At 50.0% G+C, this 14,565-nt stretch overlaps 1 protein-coding gene across 1 annotated transcript in view; it reads right to left on the bottom strand.

Annotated features, from left to right (window-relative positions):
• Positions 1 to 9,461, bottom strand: part of Cit (citron rho-interacting serine/threonine kinase) — a 162,268-nt gene extending 152,807 nt beyond the window's left edge. The window contains exons 1-3 of the mRNA XM_021161971.2: positions 9,439 to 9,461; positions 8,286 to 8,468; positions 3,480 to 3,621 (exon numbers count right to left, since the gene is read on the bottom strand). Of these exons, the coding sequence (XP_021017630.1) occupies positions 3,480 to 3,621; positions 8,286 to 8,381 (238 nt within the window). The 5' untranslated portion in view covers positions 8,382 to 8,468; positions 9,439 to 9,461. The remainder of the gene's footprint in view (positions 1 to 3,479; positions 3,622 to 8,285; positions 8,469 to 9,438) is intronic.
• Positions 9,462 to 14,565: the final 5,104 nt, after the last annotated feature.

The following is a 14,565-nucleotide window of genomic DNA, read 5'->3' as shown; positions in this document are numbered from 1 at the left end:
GGGGAGAGTGGGCCCATGTCGGCACACAGGCCCAGAGTGCAGTCCATCACTGGGGATGGGGGGGGGGATCAAGACAGCAGGAGCCCCCCCCAGCAGCTGGTCACAGGGCACCCACACTGAAACACCAGGGAGCAGTAAACCTTCTCCTTTTTATTGGTCCAGGATCCAAGCCCAGGAAGTGACGTAACCATTGTGGGCAGGTCCCCCTAACAGGAAAGGGTACAATCATGGTGGGCGGGTCTCCCTTCCAGAAATGGTATGATCACAGTTGGCGGGTCTCCCTACAGGATGTGATGTAGTCACAGTGAGTCTCCCTTTCTTAATTAACCCCACGAGGATAATCCTTCGCCATCATGAAGCGCTCTACTAATTCATCCTGGGCACCGTTAGCTACACACGTCCTCTTTTCATAGACGAGGGAACTGAAAGCAAACCAGGTGCAAATAAGCAAGAGAAGCCCTTGCTGACGGTTTGGAGGGAAATGGCCCCCACGGGCTCCTGTGCTTGAACATTTGGTCCCCAGCTGGTGGCACTGTTTGGACAGGCTGTGGAACGTTCAGGAGGTGAAGACAGGGTGGCTAGAGGTTGAGCCTTGGGGTTCATCGCTGCCTCTCCCTGCGCAAGCTCTTGGCTTCCTGGTCAGCACTCGGTATCAAGGGGGCTGACACATCCCTCTGCCGCTGTCCTTCTCTGCCACGAGCTCTCTCAAACCGTGAGCCAAAACAAAGCCCTGTTCTCAGCCTGCTTCTGTCAGCTATTCTGTCACAACGGTGGCGGTGGCGAAGAAAAGGGATGCAACAGTTCTGGTTCCTCAGCACCCCTGGGGCCTCTGAGAGACAGACCGCTGCTTAGTCCGCTCTAGGCGGCCCTGGTGATCAATGCTCTGACTCCTTTGTCAATTCAGAGGCGGCTGATCAGAATGTCCTCCTGTGAGTGACTCAGCAGAACCAATCAGAACCTTCCATGGGACTGTGTAAAACAAACCACCTAGCACCGGGCTGGGTGATACACCTGCTTAATCCCAGCACGAGGCAGGCAAGAGGCAGATGGATCTCTGTGAGTTCAAGACCAGCCTGGTCTACTTAGTGAGTTCCAGGCCAGCCAGGGCTACACAGTGAAATCCTATCTCAAAAAAGCAAACACATCTAAGCTAGCACATCTAACTGGGCAGGCAGGAGGTGGTATCCAATCTCGGACACAAACTCGTTTCTGCTTCCTGTGCAGACTCCTTACATGCAGAATGCAGAGGCCCATGTGCTAAAGGTCGAGCCCTGGCACCATACTACAGAGGCACTGAACCTCCCAGAGGAAAGTTTCTGTGGTGCTTCTCTGACTGTACTCTCCCAACCCCTGGTGGATGGAGACCACACAGTCACACAGGCAGCACAAGCCTACCTCCCAGCAAGAGGGAGGCCCCGTGGGAAGTTCCCAAGAGTGCGTGAGCCTCTGTAAAGGGCTAGTGAGACCCTGACTCCTCTCCTGCTCATTCCTAGCACTGAGGTAGACACCACACCCTCTTGCCATGATTCCTTGCCCAGTCACAGGCCCCAAAGCAACCAACCATAGACTGAAATCCCCAAGGGGGCAAGACTAACCTTTCCTCTTCTGCACCTGGCACCTATCCTGGGGGTTTTGTTACAGTAACAGAAAGCTGACTGACAACAGCCAGAGGTCTTCCAGGCTCAATAAATAGCCCCCACTTCAGCACTCTTGGACACTCCTAGGCCACTGAGGAGGGACATCTGTCTTCTGAGCTACAGCTCATATCGCTCAGGTGGGAAACAGTTTAGGCTGGGGGGGAATGTGTCACATGATCTCTTTTCTGAGTATTCTAATGTGTGGCCAAAACACTCGGGTGTGGCTGGTCCCGGTAAAGCTTTGCTTATACCTACAAGTTTACAGTTTCCTGGCCCCTCACATAGAGGAACCACAGACAGTGCAAGATCCTGATCTCCATGAGAGACAGACAGACAGAGAGACAGACTGACAGACTGAAAAATCTAGCCAGAGCTACAGATGCTGAGCAAACCATCTAGAACATTCCAGCTTAAGAGAGCCTGGAGCTCGTGATCTCAGCCTGTGTCACTGAGCAGAGGAATCCCCAGCTGAATGTAACCAAACCACAGACTCAGGAAGAAGGGATACAAAACTACCCTTTTCGGCCTCAGACAGTTTGGAAGGCTTGGTTAGATGCTCATCTTAGACCAGACAGTTTCTCAAATCTGGCATGACTCATTAAATGGTCCTGTGTGCTTTGGATGCTTGGCAAGAGGACCCCGGCTCACCCAGTAACACCCTCCCATGCCCCTTAGCCGTGACAACCCAAAAAGTCTTTCAGTGTTTCTCCAAGAGATGCTGGAGAGGAACACCCGTTGGCTGAAAACGGTAGCGGAAAATATGAGAATATATGGCACCAGCATCCGACCGCCCCACCACATTGGAGTCAAGCAAAAAATCAGGAATACTAAGTTGGCAGACAAAGTCAGTAGACCCATGACATTCACAGGCCCTGGGTCACTTTGCTGTCACCAGTTGCTTCTCCATTTTAGAAAAACCAAGAGTTACATCTTACAACATTAGTAGCATAAATAAAACAAATCACTCAGCTAGGGATGTAGTTCATTGGCAACGCTTACCATGAAGGAGGCAGAGAAAGGAAGAGGGGGAGGAGAAGGAGGAGAGGAAGGAAAGAAAGGAGAAGAGAGGGGGGGAGGAAGAGGAAGGAGAGAAGAGAGGAGGGAGGAGAAGGAGGAGGAGAAGGAAAGGAAGGAGGGAGGGAGGAAAAGAGGAAGAAGGAGAGGGAGGAGGAGACACCAGATTCCGAACCATTACTGTATTCATCCATTTCCATGATTTTAAAATTAAGCAACAGAAACAAATTATCCTGAATTTAAACACACCGGTGCCTCAGCACTGAGCCTGTTCTGCCTTGCAGGACCGGTGAGCTCAGAGTGTAGGGACAGAGTCGGAGGACAGCATCTCCATCATTTTTGAGTTCCTGGAACCAGCCATGCCTGAAGCATCCTTGGATTTGTCTCATGAGTTAGCATGTTTCCTTTTTTGACTGAGTTTCTGTCACTTGGAGTGCCACTTAATTCTGGCCTCCAGACTACAGCCGCACAATCTGTGCAGGCCCCCTGGGTCAGTCTTATGCAGACCATGGGGTTTCTGGAACTACAACCAATGCTTTCCACTTTTCACCTCCAGCATCCTGTCTTTCTCTACAGCAGTAGTTCTCAACCTTCCTAATGCTGTGGGCCCTTTAACACAGTTCCTCACGTTATGGTGACCCCCGCAACCACAAAATCGTTTCACTGCTACTTCATAGCTGTCATCTCAATACTGTTATGAACCGTAAGTATCTGACAAGTAGGATATCTGATACGCAGCCCTTGAAAAGGGCCGTCCGACCCCCCAAAGGGATGGAGACCCACAGGTTGAGAACAGCTGCTCTCTGGGGAGGGTTGGCCCAGACTTACACTTCCAGACAAAGCTGCTCACGTGCTTCATCTTCATCAGGGCGGGCTGGCTGCACTCTTCAAAGAGAGCGAAGAGGGCGTCTAGCATCCCTTCCCGGGAAAGAGCAGACATCTGCTGTTGAGTCATGAGGGGCGGTTTCCCCTAAAAAAATGGCAAACAGCAGATGGGGATTCTGTCAATAATGAAAAGCTCTGATCAATAATGTCCACACAGAGTAAATCACAAGCAACCGACTCAGTTTAACTGCTTCCGGCACGCTGGCACCGATCCTGGGGCTGTTAAGTGATTATCTGCATGGCTCTGTTGCTGGTGATTATTCACCTGGATCTGGAGGAGTAAAAATCACCCCGACAGCACCGTCCCTGGAAACAGGTTGCTCCTTTGTTGAGCCTGAGCTTTGCTGGAACCTTTGGAACTGTGGACCCTACGAGTTCAAAGGTGGCACCATATCCACTATGGGAAACTGTAACTGACATTCCTTCCCTGTGTGGCTGGAGGGCAGCTGATACAACTTGAGCCTCTTTAATTCATGTCAAGAAGTAGGAATGGATGCCTACCATGAAGCCGAATGTATTCATGATCTGAGGGATCGGTTACAGATTGGCAGACTGTGTCTAGCCCACAAACATGTTTTGTTTGGCTGGAAGCATTTAAAATAATTTGAATTATCTGCCAATATTTTTAAATCAGTAGATTTTACACACACACACCAGAATGTCTCTCTTTTCCTGAAACTCTAGCCGTTCTGGCAATATTACTGCCCTCTGTTTGGCTAGATCAAGACATAACTAGAGCTGAGGTCCCCCGCTTGGCGAGTGCCAAAGGTCACTGCAGACTTGACTTCCTGTCTTCTGTCTGGCCAGCCTGATCCACTTATGCCCCAACGTCCAGCCTCTCAAGACCTGAGTTGGGAAGCCAAGTTTACAGCAACGATTCCCACGTGAGACAGTAGACTGTGGGCAAAATCTCTGTAAAAACAGCTAGAGGAGGGAGGCACAGAAAGTAGATTTTTATGACTTCAGGGGCTGGGGAAAACTGCTCATCACACGAGAATAAGGACCTGAGTTCGGATCCTCAAAAGCCCCGGAAAATATCTAGGCAAAGCTGCAAGTGTCCGTCACCCCGACAATGGGGGATGGGGTGGGATGTGGATTCCTGAAGTTCACTGTCCAGTTCATCTAGCTGAACTGATGACCCTCAGTGAGCAAGCAATCCTGTCTCAAGATTACAGTAGACATCAACCAAGGAAATAGAGCCATTGTTACAGCTGCCACACACACACACACAATTTCAGTGCAGCCAGGCTTGGTGATACATACTTATAACCCTAGCACATGGGAGGCTGAGGCAGGAGGATTGTGAGTTCAAAAGAGTGGCAGACTCTTTCTCACATGCCCATCTCCAAGCACAGATGCCATCCTTGATACTCTCTTTAAACGGCAGAGAGAAACCCAAATGGCACTGTGCTGGCTCAGGGTAGAGCCGAACAGCCTTCATGGGAAGGCAGCTGCCATGCACAGAAGGTTAGGCCATGTTAAGGGTTTGACATACTGCAGTCCCTGAGCCAAACAAGGCCCACTGCTGCCTGAATTATAATCAGTTCTGTCGGAACCCAGCCACACCCACTCATTTACATATCGCTCGGGGCCCACTGGGTACTGCAGTGGCGAAGATGAATAGCTGCCACTGATGACCCACAGAATGGAAAATCTTTTATTATTTGTAAAGAAAAGGAAAAGGAAAAAGAGCCCCCAGGTAGCCTAGGAAATGATTAAATAAATAAAAGCATGGCAGGCACCCCGGCCAGCCGGGCTTGGGAACAGCTCAGCTGGAAAAAGTGCTGGCCCAGCACTTGCAGAGAAGTCCCATGGCCTGGGTTTGATGCCTGGGACCCACAGAAAGGGCCAGATGTGGGGGCATATCTGTAATTCAAAATGAGAGGTGGAGGCTGGGAAATCTCTGAAAGTCTTTAGGCCAGTCGTCCAGGAAGATATCGTGGACAAAAACAAGAGAGACCCTGCCTCAAAATGCGGTGGGAGGATGGCAGACTGCTGAAAGCCACCACCTGATAACCACAGGTACCATGGCACAACCACACATGCACATTCAAACATGCACACATGCACCATGCCCAAGTCACACCCACAGTCACACAAGCACGTGAGCACACAAAAAAATAAGAAATTTAAATAAACAGGGTGCCTAGGTGAGCAGTCAGCGCCTATACTCTACTGCCCCAAGTGTAATTTCTGCAGACTATAGACCCAGTAACCCCAGCTGAGCCCACAGGATGGGGCAGAGCCACCCACTACAGACCAACCAACCTGCGGGGTGGGTTTGTTTGCTTTTTTGGGACAGGGACTCTGGGTTTTTTGTTTTTGTTTTGTTTTTTTTGGTTTTTTTTTGTTGTTGTTGTTGTTGTTTTTTTTTTTTTTTGTAGCCCTGACTGTCCTAGAACTTGCTCTATAAACCAGGCTGGCCTTCAACTCACAGAGATCCACCTGCCTCTGCCTCCCAAGAGCTGGGATTAAAGGTGTGTGCTTCAGAGCCTGCTGGGCTCCATCTGCAGAGTCCTGGGAAGAGAAGCCACTGCTCCTTTAAGTCTCAGCAAGGGCTTGTTACACAACACTGGGCAGCATAAAAGAGCAGCTGCGTGTGAATCACTAGAGAAGCACAAAAGAACAGATTCTCTGGCCCCATTACCAACCTCCTGAATTAAACTCTTCTGGGTCGCAGCTTAAACCCGATTTTAACAAATTCCCCGCAAGGCTCAGTCAAGCTTGGGAACCTCGGAGCCTGCCCCTTTGGTTGCCTCGAACGCTGGAAGATGAGCCTCGCATCTCCTTCTCTGTTCACCTGAGAGTTAACCCAAGTAGACAAGGGGGGGAGGGGGAGGTCCCAGAGACTCAAGGAAGCTTAGGCTCAGAGCACCCCATAGCACACTCAAAAGCCTCAGCTCTCCATAGTTCTTAAAATGCCCTTTCTTTCGGAAATGAAAAGACCAGAAAGTTAATAGCTTTTTTTCCCCCTCTCATTTGCTTTCTACATCCTTGCTTGGCAAAATAAAAAAACTGGCAAAGCCTGGTGATTTGTGAGATTTCTGGGGCTCTGGAAGTCTGCCAAGTCCCAAAATACAAGTCCTGAGTAGGAGAGAGACACAGCGACTGAGACCCAGTCTAAAGGACACACAGCAGCAGAAGACAAGCCAGCCACTGCATCCGACCTGCAGGGTGACAGCCCTGCATGGGAGCAGCACAGCAGGCTCGGCTGGCACAGTGAGGTGTACCTGGATACTTTGTCACAACCCATCTCCTCTTGCAGGAGGCACCCATTGCTACCATCTGCATGTGGTTTATCCTCCTGGGGTCCACGTGCTGCAAGCTTGGACCCCAGTGTCAAAGCTGTGGCCGCTTTAAAAGGTGGGGGTGAGACATCATAGGGGATTATAACCTGGTCTTCAAGAAACAAAATGCTTTTTTTAACCTCAGGAGCTGAGAGCCGGGGTGTTAAAAAGGTCTGGTCTTTTACTTCCTATCTGGCCCACGTGATCTCTGGGCATTTTCCCCTAGCCAGTGTGGCAACACTGTAACCAGTCCCGGAGCAGAGCCAAGTAGAAGCCATTGGTGTACTTGAGAGAACAGAACTGTCACCTATGGAAACCTCTTTTGTTTATAAAAGCACACACCCTCAGGCGTGTTGTTATCACAATATAAAACCAACTAAGGCCACTCCACATTAAAGAGGGATGGAAGGGAAATGTCCTGGCTGGTTTTCTACAGCTGTGATGAATATCATGACCAAAAGCAAGTTGGGCGGGGAAGGGTTAATTTCAGTATACAAATTAGAATCCATCGTGAAGGCAAGTCAGAGTAGAACCGAACTAGAAAACTGTCTGGAAATACTTGCATGACATTGGTCCTTACAGAAGATGAAACTGTTAGGCCCGGATTGAGGAATGTAGGCGTGGTGTTTAATCTAAAGAGCAAGAGAGCTGCCAGGTACGGAAGCAGGCGGAAGCTGGCCCAAGCCTTTAGCCCCAGGACTTGGGAGGCAGCCACAGGTGGAGCTCTGTGATTTGAAGGCCAACCTGGTCTACATATTGAGTGCTAGGTCAGCCAGAGCTACGTAATAGAAAAAAACTTGTCTCGAAATGAAAAAAAGAGAGAGAACAGATATCCCTTGTATGGAATCAGATTATAAATTAGATTATTCTACACTGGGGCTGAAGAGATGGCTCAGGGGACCACAGTCTGGATCCCAAGGCCCACACAGGCAGCTCATAAACACCTGTAATACCAGCTCCCACATCCAAAGGATCCAAAGCTAGTTTCTAGCCTCTCTGGGTACCCAGACACAAGACAGATGCACACAGACAATTTTGGTTTCTTTCATTGAAAGAAACAAAAGTTTAAAAGTGTGGAATATGGGCTGGCAAGATGGCTCAGCAGGTAAGAGCACTGACTGCTCTTCCAGAGGTCCTAAGTTCAAATCTCAGCAACCACCTGTAATGAGATCTGATGCCCTCTTCTGGTGTGTCTTAAGTCAGTTACAATGTACTTACAAATAATAATAAATAAATAAATCTTTTTTTTTTAAATAGTTTGGAGTATGAGAAATGAGGGGACTCCCCTGGGGCACGTCCAGCCACGTAACCATCAGCACAGTGGCACCTTAGTCCAGCTCAGGCAGGACATGTAAAAGAACAAACAGGATTACCCTAAGAATACTAGTCTCTGTCCATAATACAACCAAAGACGGCTACCACAGCAGACACGGGTGTGCATCGCTGGCTGGCAGCTGCTTACCTGGAAGAAGAGATTTAGCCTGGAGGCTCGACTGGCAATGGGCTCAGAGGCACTGGCCTCTGGCGGGTTCCGCACGCCATACTTGAACTTCAACATCTCTCCGCCAACGCCGAAGGAACACTGGGGAAAGTCAAGCGGGTACTGACATTGAAGGCAGGAAGGGCTTGGCAGAGTCGTGTCTCCCTAAAGAGATCAGGATGAGGAGGTCGCGACCAGCCTCCAGGGCACATGAGGCACAGACACAGGAAGGCCAAAAGTACTCATACACATAGGGATGGAAATAAATCATTTCCAAAAGAACTACCAGCCATTGGTGGACTAGCAGACTGCAGCCTGTAAGCCATGCTAATAAATCTCCACTTTTTCGTTCTACCAGCTCTTTTCCCCTAGAAAACCCTGACGAACACAAATATCTGATGTCTCATAGTTACATAGACCTAACCTGTGAACCAAGCCTAAAGGGTTTGATCAGTGAGCCTTGAGGATTATCCCAGGGAAAGGAAGGTTCTCTGCCCCTGGAGGGTACAGAGGTCAATGATCCTGAGGAAGATCGGTCGCCTGACTGACCAGAAAGGCTAGAGAGAGAGAAAGACACAAGAAAGAGGCGCTGGGTTAGGCAGGGAATAGAACGACGAAGACCCTGGAACAGAGAGGTTAAGTGAGGGAGATAAGATCACACAGAAAATGGGAAGCGCCATGGGCAAGAATGCAGGTAAAGCTTACAGGGGACAGAGACTGGTCTACAGGGGATTCGGTCCTCTTTAAGGAGCCCTGAGGTCCTCCGGCAGCACACCCAGAGACACCACCAACAACAACCCCTGCCCCAGACCCCAGGCTTCCCCCAGGACACCCCCAAGGACGAACCACAGGGTTGAACCCATTGCCCCGCCCCCAGGGCTGCACCCACAAACCCTGGGCTACCCCCAGCACACCCCTGCTGTAGCCGCAGCAGACCCTCAGGAGCACCCCCCCCCCACGCTATCCTGAGGCCTTGGGTGGGAAAATGGGCTCTGTATGGACGGGGTCGACCGAGGAGACCTGGGAAAGGGGACTCCCCTCCAGAGCCTCTCCAATCCCCCAACAGCCACACACACACAAACACACACACACATAACCTAGACTCACACTCCGCAGACCCCCGGTTTACACTCACCCCGCTCCGCTCCACCCTGAGTCTCCCGCCCCAGCGTTTGAAGGAAACGACGTGGGCAGGTCTCGGCCGTGTCTCACCCAATCAGCGCTCGCCATCTACTGATGGACAGCGGGGGTCTCCACCAGGACCCGCCCAGATCTCTGAGGGCTAGAGGAAGTGCAATGGAAAAGCCAATCACATTGTCTCTTCCTTTGACTGGCGGCCAATAGGAAGAGGGCAAGGGAATCCGGGCGGGGTTGGGCTGGGAAGTTTGAAATTGGCGGTTCGTAGGATGCTGTGTTTAGAGATGGGGGCCCCTGCGGCGCTGTCCATTTCAGTCCAAGCTCCTGCGGGGAGCTCTGCCCGAACTGCCCGCCTCAGATAAGGATGCTAGGAAACAAACTCCAGCCCTCTGCAGGAATGCACTCAACTGAGCCATCGCCCACGCCTAACGTAGGCGCCGGGGTTACGTGGGGGGAATCAGGAGGCTGTGCGGTACAGCTGAGGCAGGGGAGTAATCGGAACCCACTCCAGCCTGCCTGCCTTGTACCTCTGGGTTGAGCCGCAGCAAGATCGTGAGGTCTCACCACAAAGATATGTTCAAGTAAATTTAAGCCAGGATCACTAGACCGCCCCCTTCTCTCAATGAGAAAGCCCAGTGGCCGTCAGTGTGTGGAAAGTGCCCAGCCTCGTTAGCAATGTGGGGGAAGGTGTTTGTGAAGAGGCGGCGCTGTTTGCATTCACACAGGGGTAGGGTGTAAACTGACCTGTGAAGGGGCAATCTCAGAGAAGGAGTGTAGTATTTGCTAGCACTGAGTGAGGTTCTCTGCACTCTAAGACAACTAAGAATAGCTTTTCTAAATTATGTAACCGTGAAACGCATTCTAGAGAGCGAGCTCGAAATAGTGTTGTCTAACGCAACCGCAAAAGCTGGGGAGATGGCTCAGCGACTCTTCCAGGGGATCTTCCCTTGGTTCCCAGCACCCACCTCAAACCCCTCACAACTCCCTGTAATTCCGGTTCCAAGGGATCAGATGATCTTTTCTGGTCTCTGCGGGCACCTGCACATAAGTGCACAGTGCACCTACACACACACAAAAGAGACAGGTGTAAAAAAATCAAGACAGCAACGCCAGGAAATGAGGCACCTGGGGTCCGAATGGAGGCTTTTGAAGGGACCATGAGAAAGGCAATGACCTTTTTCTTGACCCTATGAGACTATAGATATTTTGTGGGAGTTGGATGTAGCGGTGAGGGAGGGGCTGATTTTTTTAGACAGAAAAAGAAGGGAGGGAAACTGAGTCACACACCAATAAGTGCTGGGTTAGGATCTGAACTGGGCTCTTTCGTTCTTATTTATTTATTTATTTATTTATGGTTTTGAAGACAGACTTTTCTCTCTCCTGGAACTCCATGATCAAGCTGGCCTTTTTAACTCCGAGATGTGGCTGCCTCGACCTCCTGGGTGCTGGGATTTTGGTTATGACACCAAGGCCTGGCTCTAAAGCCCATTTTTTTATAACCACCAAATTGTAGTGACTTCTACTTTTCTCTATCCCAGGCCTTGGCACAGAATAGATATTTATGAGTATGCTCAGACTAAAAAACAGACTGTAACCGCATGCTTGTCTGATTACAGCTTGGCTTCCTCGGATAGATACACCTAGAGCATCCAATCCATATGCACACTGGGAGCAGCAGAGGAGGTTTGAAAACTACTAACATGTGGGCCAGTGAGGTGGCTGAGCTTGTAAAGGCGTCTGCAGCCAAGGCTGACGAACTGAGTTCGATCCTCAGGACCCACGTGGAGGAAATAGAGATCCGGTTCTCACCAGTCATCCTTTGATCTCTCGCGCATGCCATACTCCCCTGGACACTCTTGCACACACTGAAAGATGCAAATAAAAATAAAAGATAAAATGTCAGCACTTGGGAGGCAGAGGCGGGCGGATTTCTGAGTTCGAGGCCAGCCTGGTCTACAGAGTGAGTTCCAGGACAGCCAGGGCTATTCAGAAAAAAAAAAAGTTAAGACATAAAACAAAAAGAATACTAACACAGGGGCCTCCCCTGCTCCCAGCTCATTTCCCTGTTCTAGGATCTAGACTTGGGGTATTTTAAAAGTCCCTAAGAGGCTCCAGGGTGTACCTTGCAGCCATCCTGGGGAAAGGAATGCCAAGACAGCAGACAGCATTACTAGCCAGACAGCAGGAGATGTTGCAATCTGTTCGAGAGTACGGTGCTAAAGACTGAACCGAGGAGACAGTCCTTGCCTGCTAAGCAAGCTCCATCCCAGACTCGCTGTAAATCAGGGCCCTGACAATCAGGCTTCATCATCCGTCTCTATCATGGAGAGTCTTCTCTGTAGGGAGAACCCACTATAAAGCTGGCTCAGTTGCAAAATTACCTAAATACTCCGAGCTTCTTAGCTCCTGCTCCAGCGCCCCCACCAGCACCACCACTATGATGAAATCGAGGGAAGGGGATGGCCAGGTAATTTAAGGAACCAAGAGATCAGACTATATATATAGTTCCATGATGTCGTCCAGGCTGATGAAACAAGAGCCAAGCTCTGGGTCTGACCTTCAGTACCATGGAAACCGCTGCCAGGCAGGGTTGTGCACACCTTTAATCCCAGCGCTATGGAGGCGGGAGACAGGCAGATTTCTGAGTTCAAGGCCAGCCTGATCTACAAGAAGAGTTCCAGGACATAGATGTCAGATCCCCTGGAACCTGAGTTACAGGTGGTTGGGAGCTGCCATCTGGGTGCTGCTGAGAGGCCAAATCTCTTACAAACTCCATTTTAGAGAACCTGAACCTGTTTGAACTCAGGTAAACTAACAAGCCAGTACCTAACATTAGTTTCCATGTTACCCCCCGACCTCAACAAAACCCGAACCTACCTCCAGTGTCTAGGCTCACCACCAACAAGACCAGCATCTCCAGGTTACTCCCCTAACAAGCCTGTCACCCCAGGTTACAAGCCCACCCCCTGCCTAATGACCACCAATGCAGAGGGGAGTAGAAGTTAAGTTTATAATATGACTCCCAGCACCAGCAAATTATGTTAAAGGCCATAGTAACTTCCCAATTAGATGCCTGCACACTCGCTCCCTGCTTGCTACTTACTATAAAGCCCTGCCCCTTGCCCAGATAGACATTCGGGACTCCGCATCGCCAAAACTGTCCTGTGTGACAGTCCTGTGCTGAGGAGCCCCGAGCTAGCTCGAATAAAAAAGGCCCTACCTACTGTGATTGCATCTGATAGGTTCCTGTCTGGTTTGGGGGGTACTGCTAACATTTCCCTGACACTACACTGGCAGCTGAGCCCAGGTCCTCTGCAAGAGCAGTCACTTATCTGTTGCCGTGATTAACCCCGAGTCAGAAGCAACTAATTGGAAGAAGAGCTTAGTTGAGCCTATGGTTCCTGAGGGAAAAGGCCCCACTGTGGCTGAGAGAAATGGCAGCCAGAACAGGAAGCTGAGAGGGTGAACCTTCAACGACAAGCATGAAACAGAGAGCTGGAACTCATAATGGTGAGAGTCATTTTTTGTTTTGTTTTTTGTTTTTGTTTTTGTTTTTTTTCGAAACAGGGTTTCTCTGTGTAGCCCTGGCTGTCCTGAAACTCACTCTGTAGACCAGGCTGGCCTCGAACTCAGACATCCGCCTGCCTCTGCCTCCCAAATCCTGGGATTAAAGGCGTGTGCCACCAGAGTCTTTTAACTCTCAAAGCCTACCTCCAACAAGGCCACACTGCCTAATTCTCCCCAAACAGCACTGCCAACTGGGGACCAAATATTCAACTGCCAGAGACTATGAATGTATCTATTCTGTGCTAGGGGCTGGGATCAACAAAGCCTACAAAGACAGCAAATGCTCCCTGACATTTCATCTAGGCTCCGCCCACAGTTACCTGGCAACATCCAGGTGTGCCTGACTTGATATAAAAGGGGTTGCTTGCCCCACCCTCACCCTCACTCTCTTGCTCCTGCTCCTTACCCCACTCCTCTGGCTCATGGCCTGCCTCTTTCTTCTCTCTCTCTCTCCCTCCCTCCCGCCCTCCTCTCCGAGTGCCCTGAGTTTATATATACTATTCGATCCTGATCCGTGTGGCTGGTACCTCAGAGGGGGAAGGGATGCCTCTGCATGGACCCACAGAGGCACCCCCTTCCCCCACACCATACCGTGCCTCCAGAGCAAACATCCCTGCCTTCCTTATCTTTTTATAAAACACAACACTCATGACTGCTGGACCATCTTCTCTCCAACTGCCTTTTTGGATGGGTTTGGTTTGGTTTCCTTACAAGACCCTGGGAGAGAAATTACAAGAGCATGAACCAAGTTTGCACCACTGTAGAAAATGTCCCCAGGGAGACTAACTTCCTATAGATCTGACTTTTGCTTCTCAAAGGACAGGGTGAACCCTCCCTTTCCCATGACAGGCCTAATCTTGAACATGTCTTCTGACAACTGTTATAAGATCAAGACCACAAAGCCATCCGATTGTTAGACTTAACTCTTTTTAAAAAGATTTATTTATTTATGTTATTATATATGAATACATTGTAGCTGTCTTCAGACACACCAGAAGAGGGCCTCTGAGCCCATTACAGATGGTTGTGAGCCACCACGTGGTGGCTGGGAATTGAACTCAGGACCTCTGGAAGAGCAGTCGGTGCTCTTAACCACTGAGGTAACTAGAGTAAACCTAAATTCCTGGCAGAAGCTGCAGAGAGAGGTCTGCCCCATACCCGCCCCACCCATCAGTGCCATGCTCCACCACAGCAGTACTGTGGATTGCAACTGACGATGGAGAATCCATAATTAGCGCTGGAGGTTCACACTTGGGCTGTGGAGTAATTTGTCAGGAACACATGGAGATGCTTCCATTTCTCTGGGGGTACATATCTGGGGTGAGGTTTATTCTGTAGTCACCCTATGTCCCACTCTGTCCCATGGGTTTGGACAACATATGATAGTGTGTAGCCACCTAACAAGATCACAGAGAATAGTTTCAAGGCCCTAAAAACCCTCTGTGCTCCACATGTCCCCTGTTGGACAAAACTTACCTTGGCCTGAGAACTAACCTGTCACACATGTATCACGTGAGCATTCCCACTGAACACATGAAATGTAATTTATTTAAACTAG

The sequence above is a fragment of the Mus caroli genome, chromosome 5, assembly GCF_900094665.2.
Source record: "Mus caroli chromosome 5, CAROLI_EIJ_v1.1, whole genome shotgun sequence".
NCBI classification, from domain to species: domain Eukaryota; kingdom Metazoa; phylum Chordata; class Mammalia; order Rodentia; family Muridae; genus Mus; species Mus caroli.
This window is presented reverse-complemented; position numbering and strand designations above follow the sequence as displayed.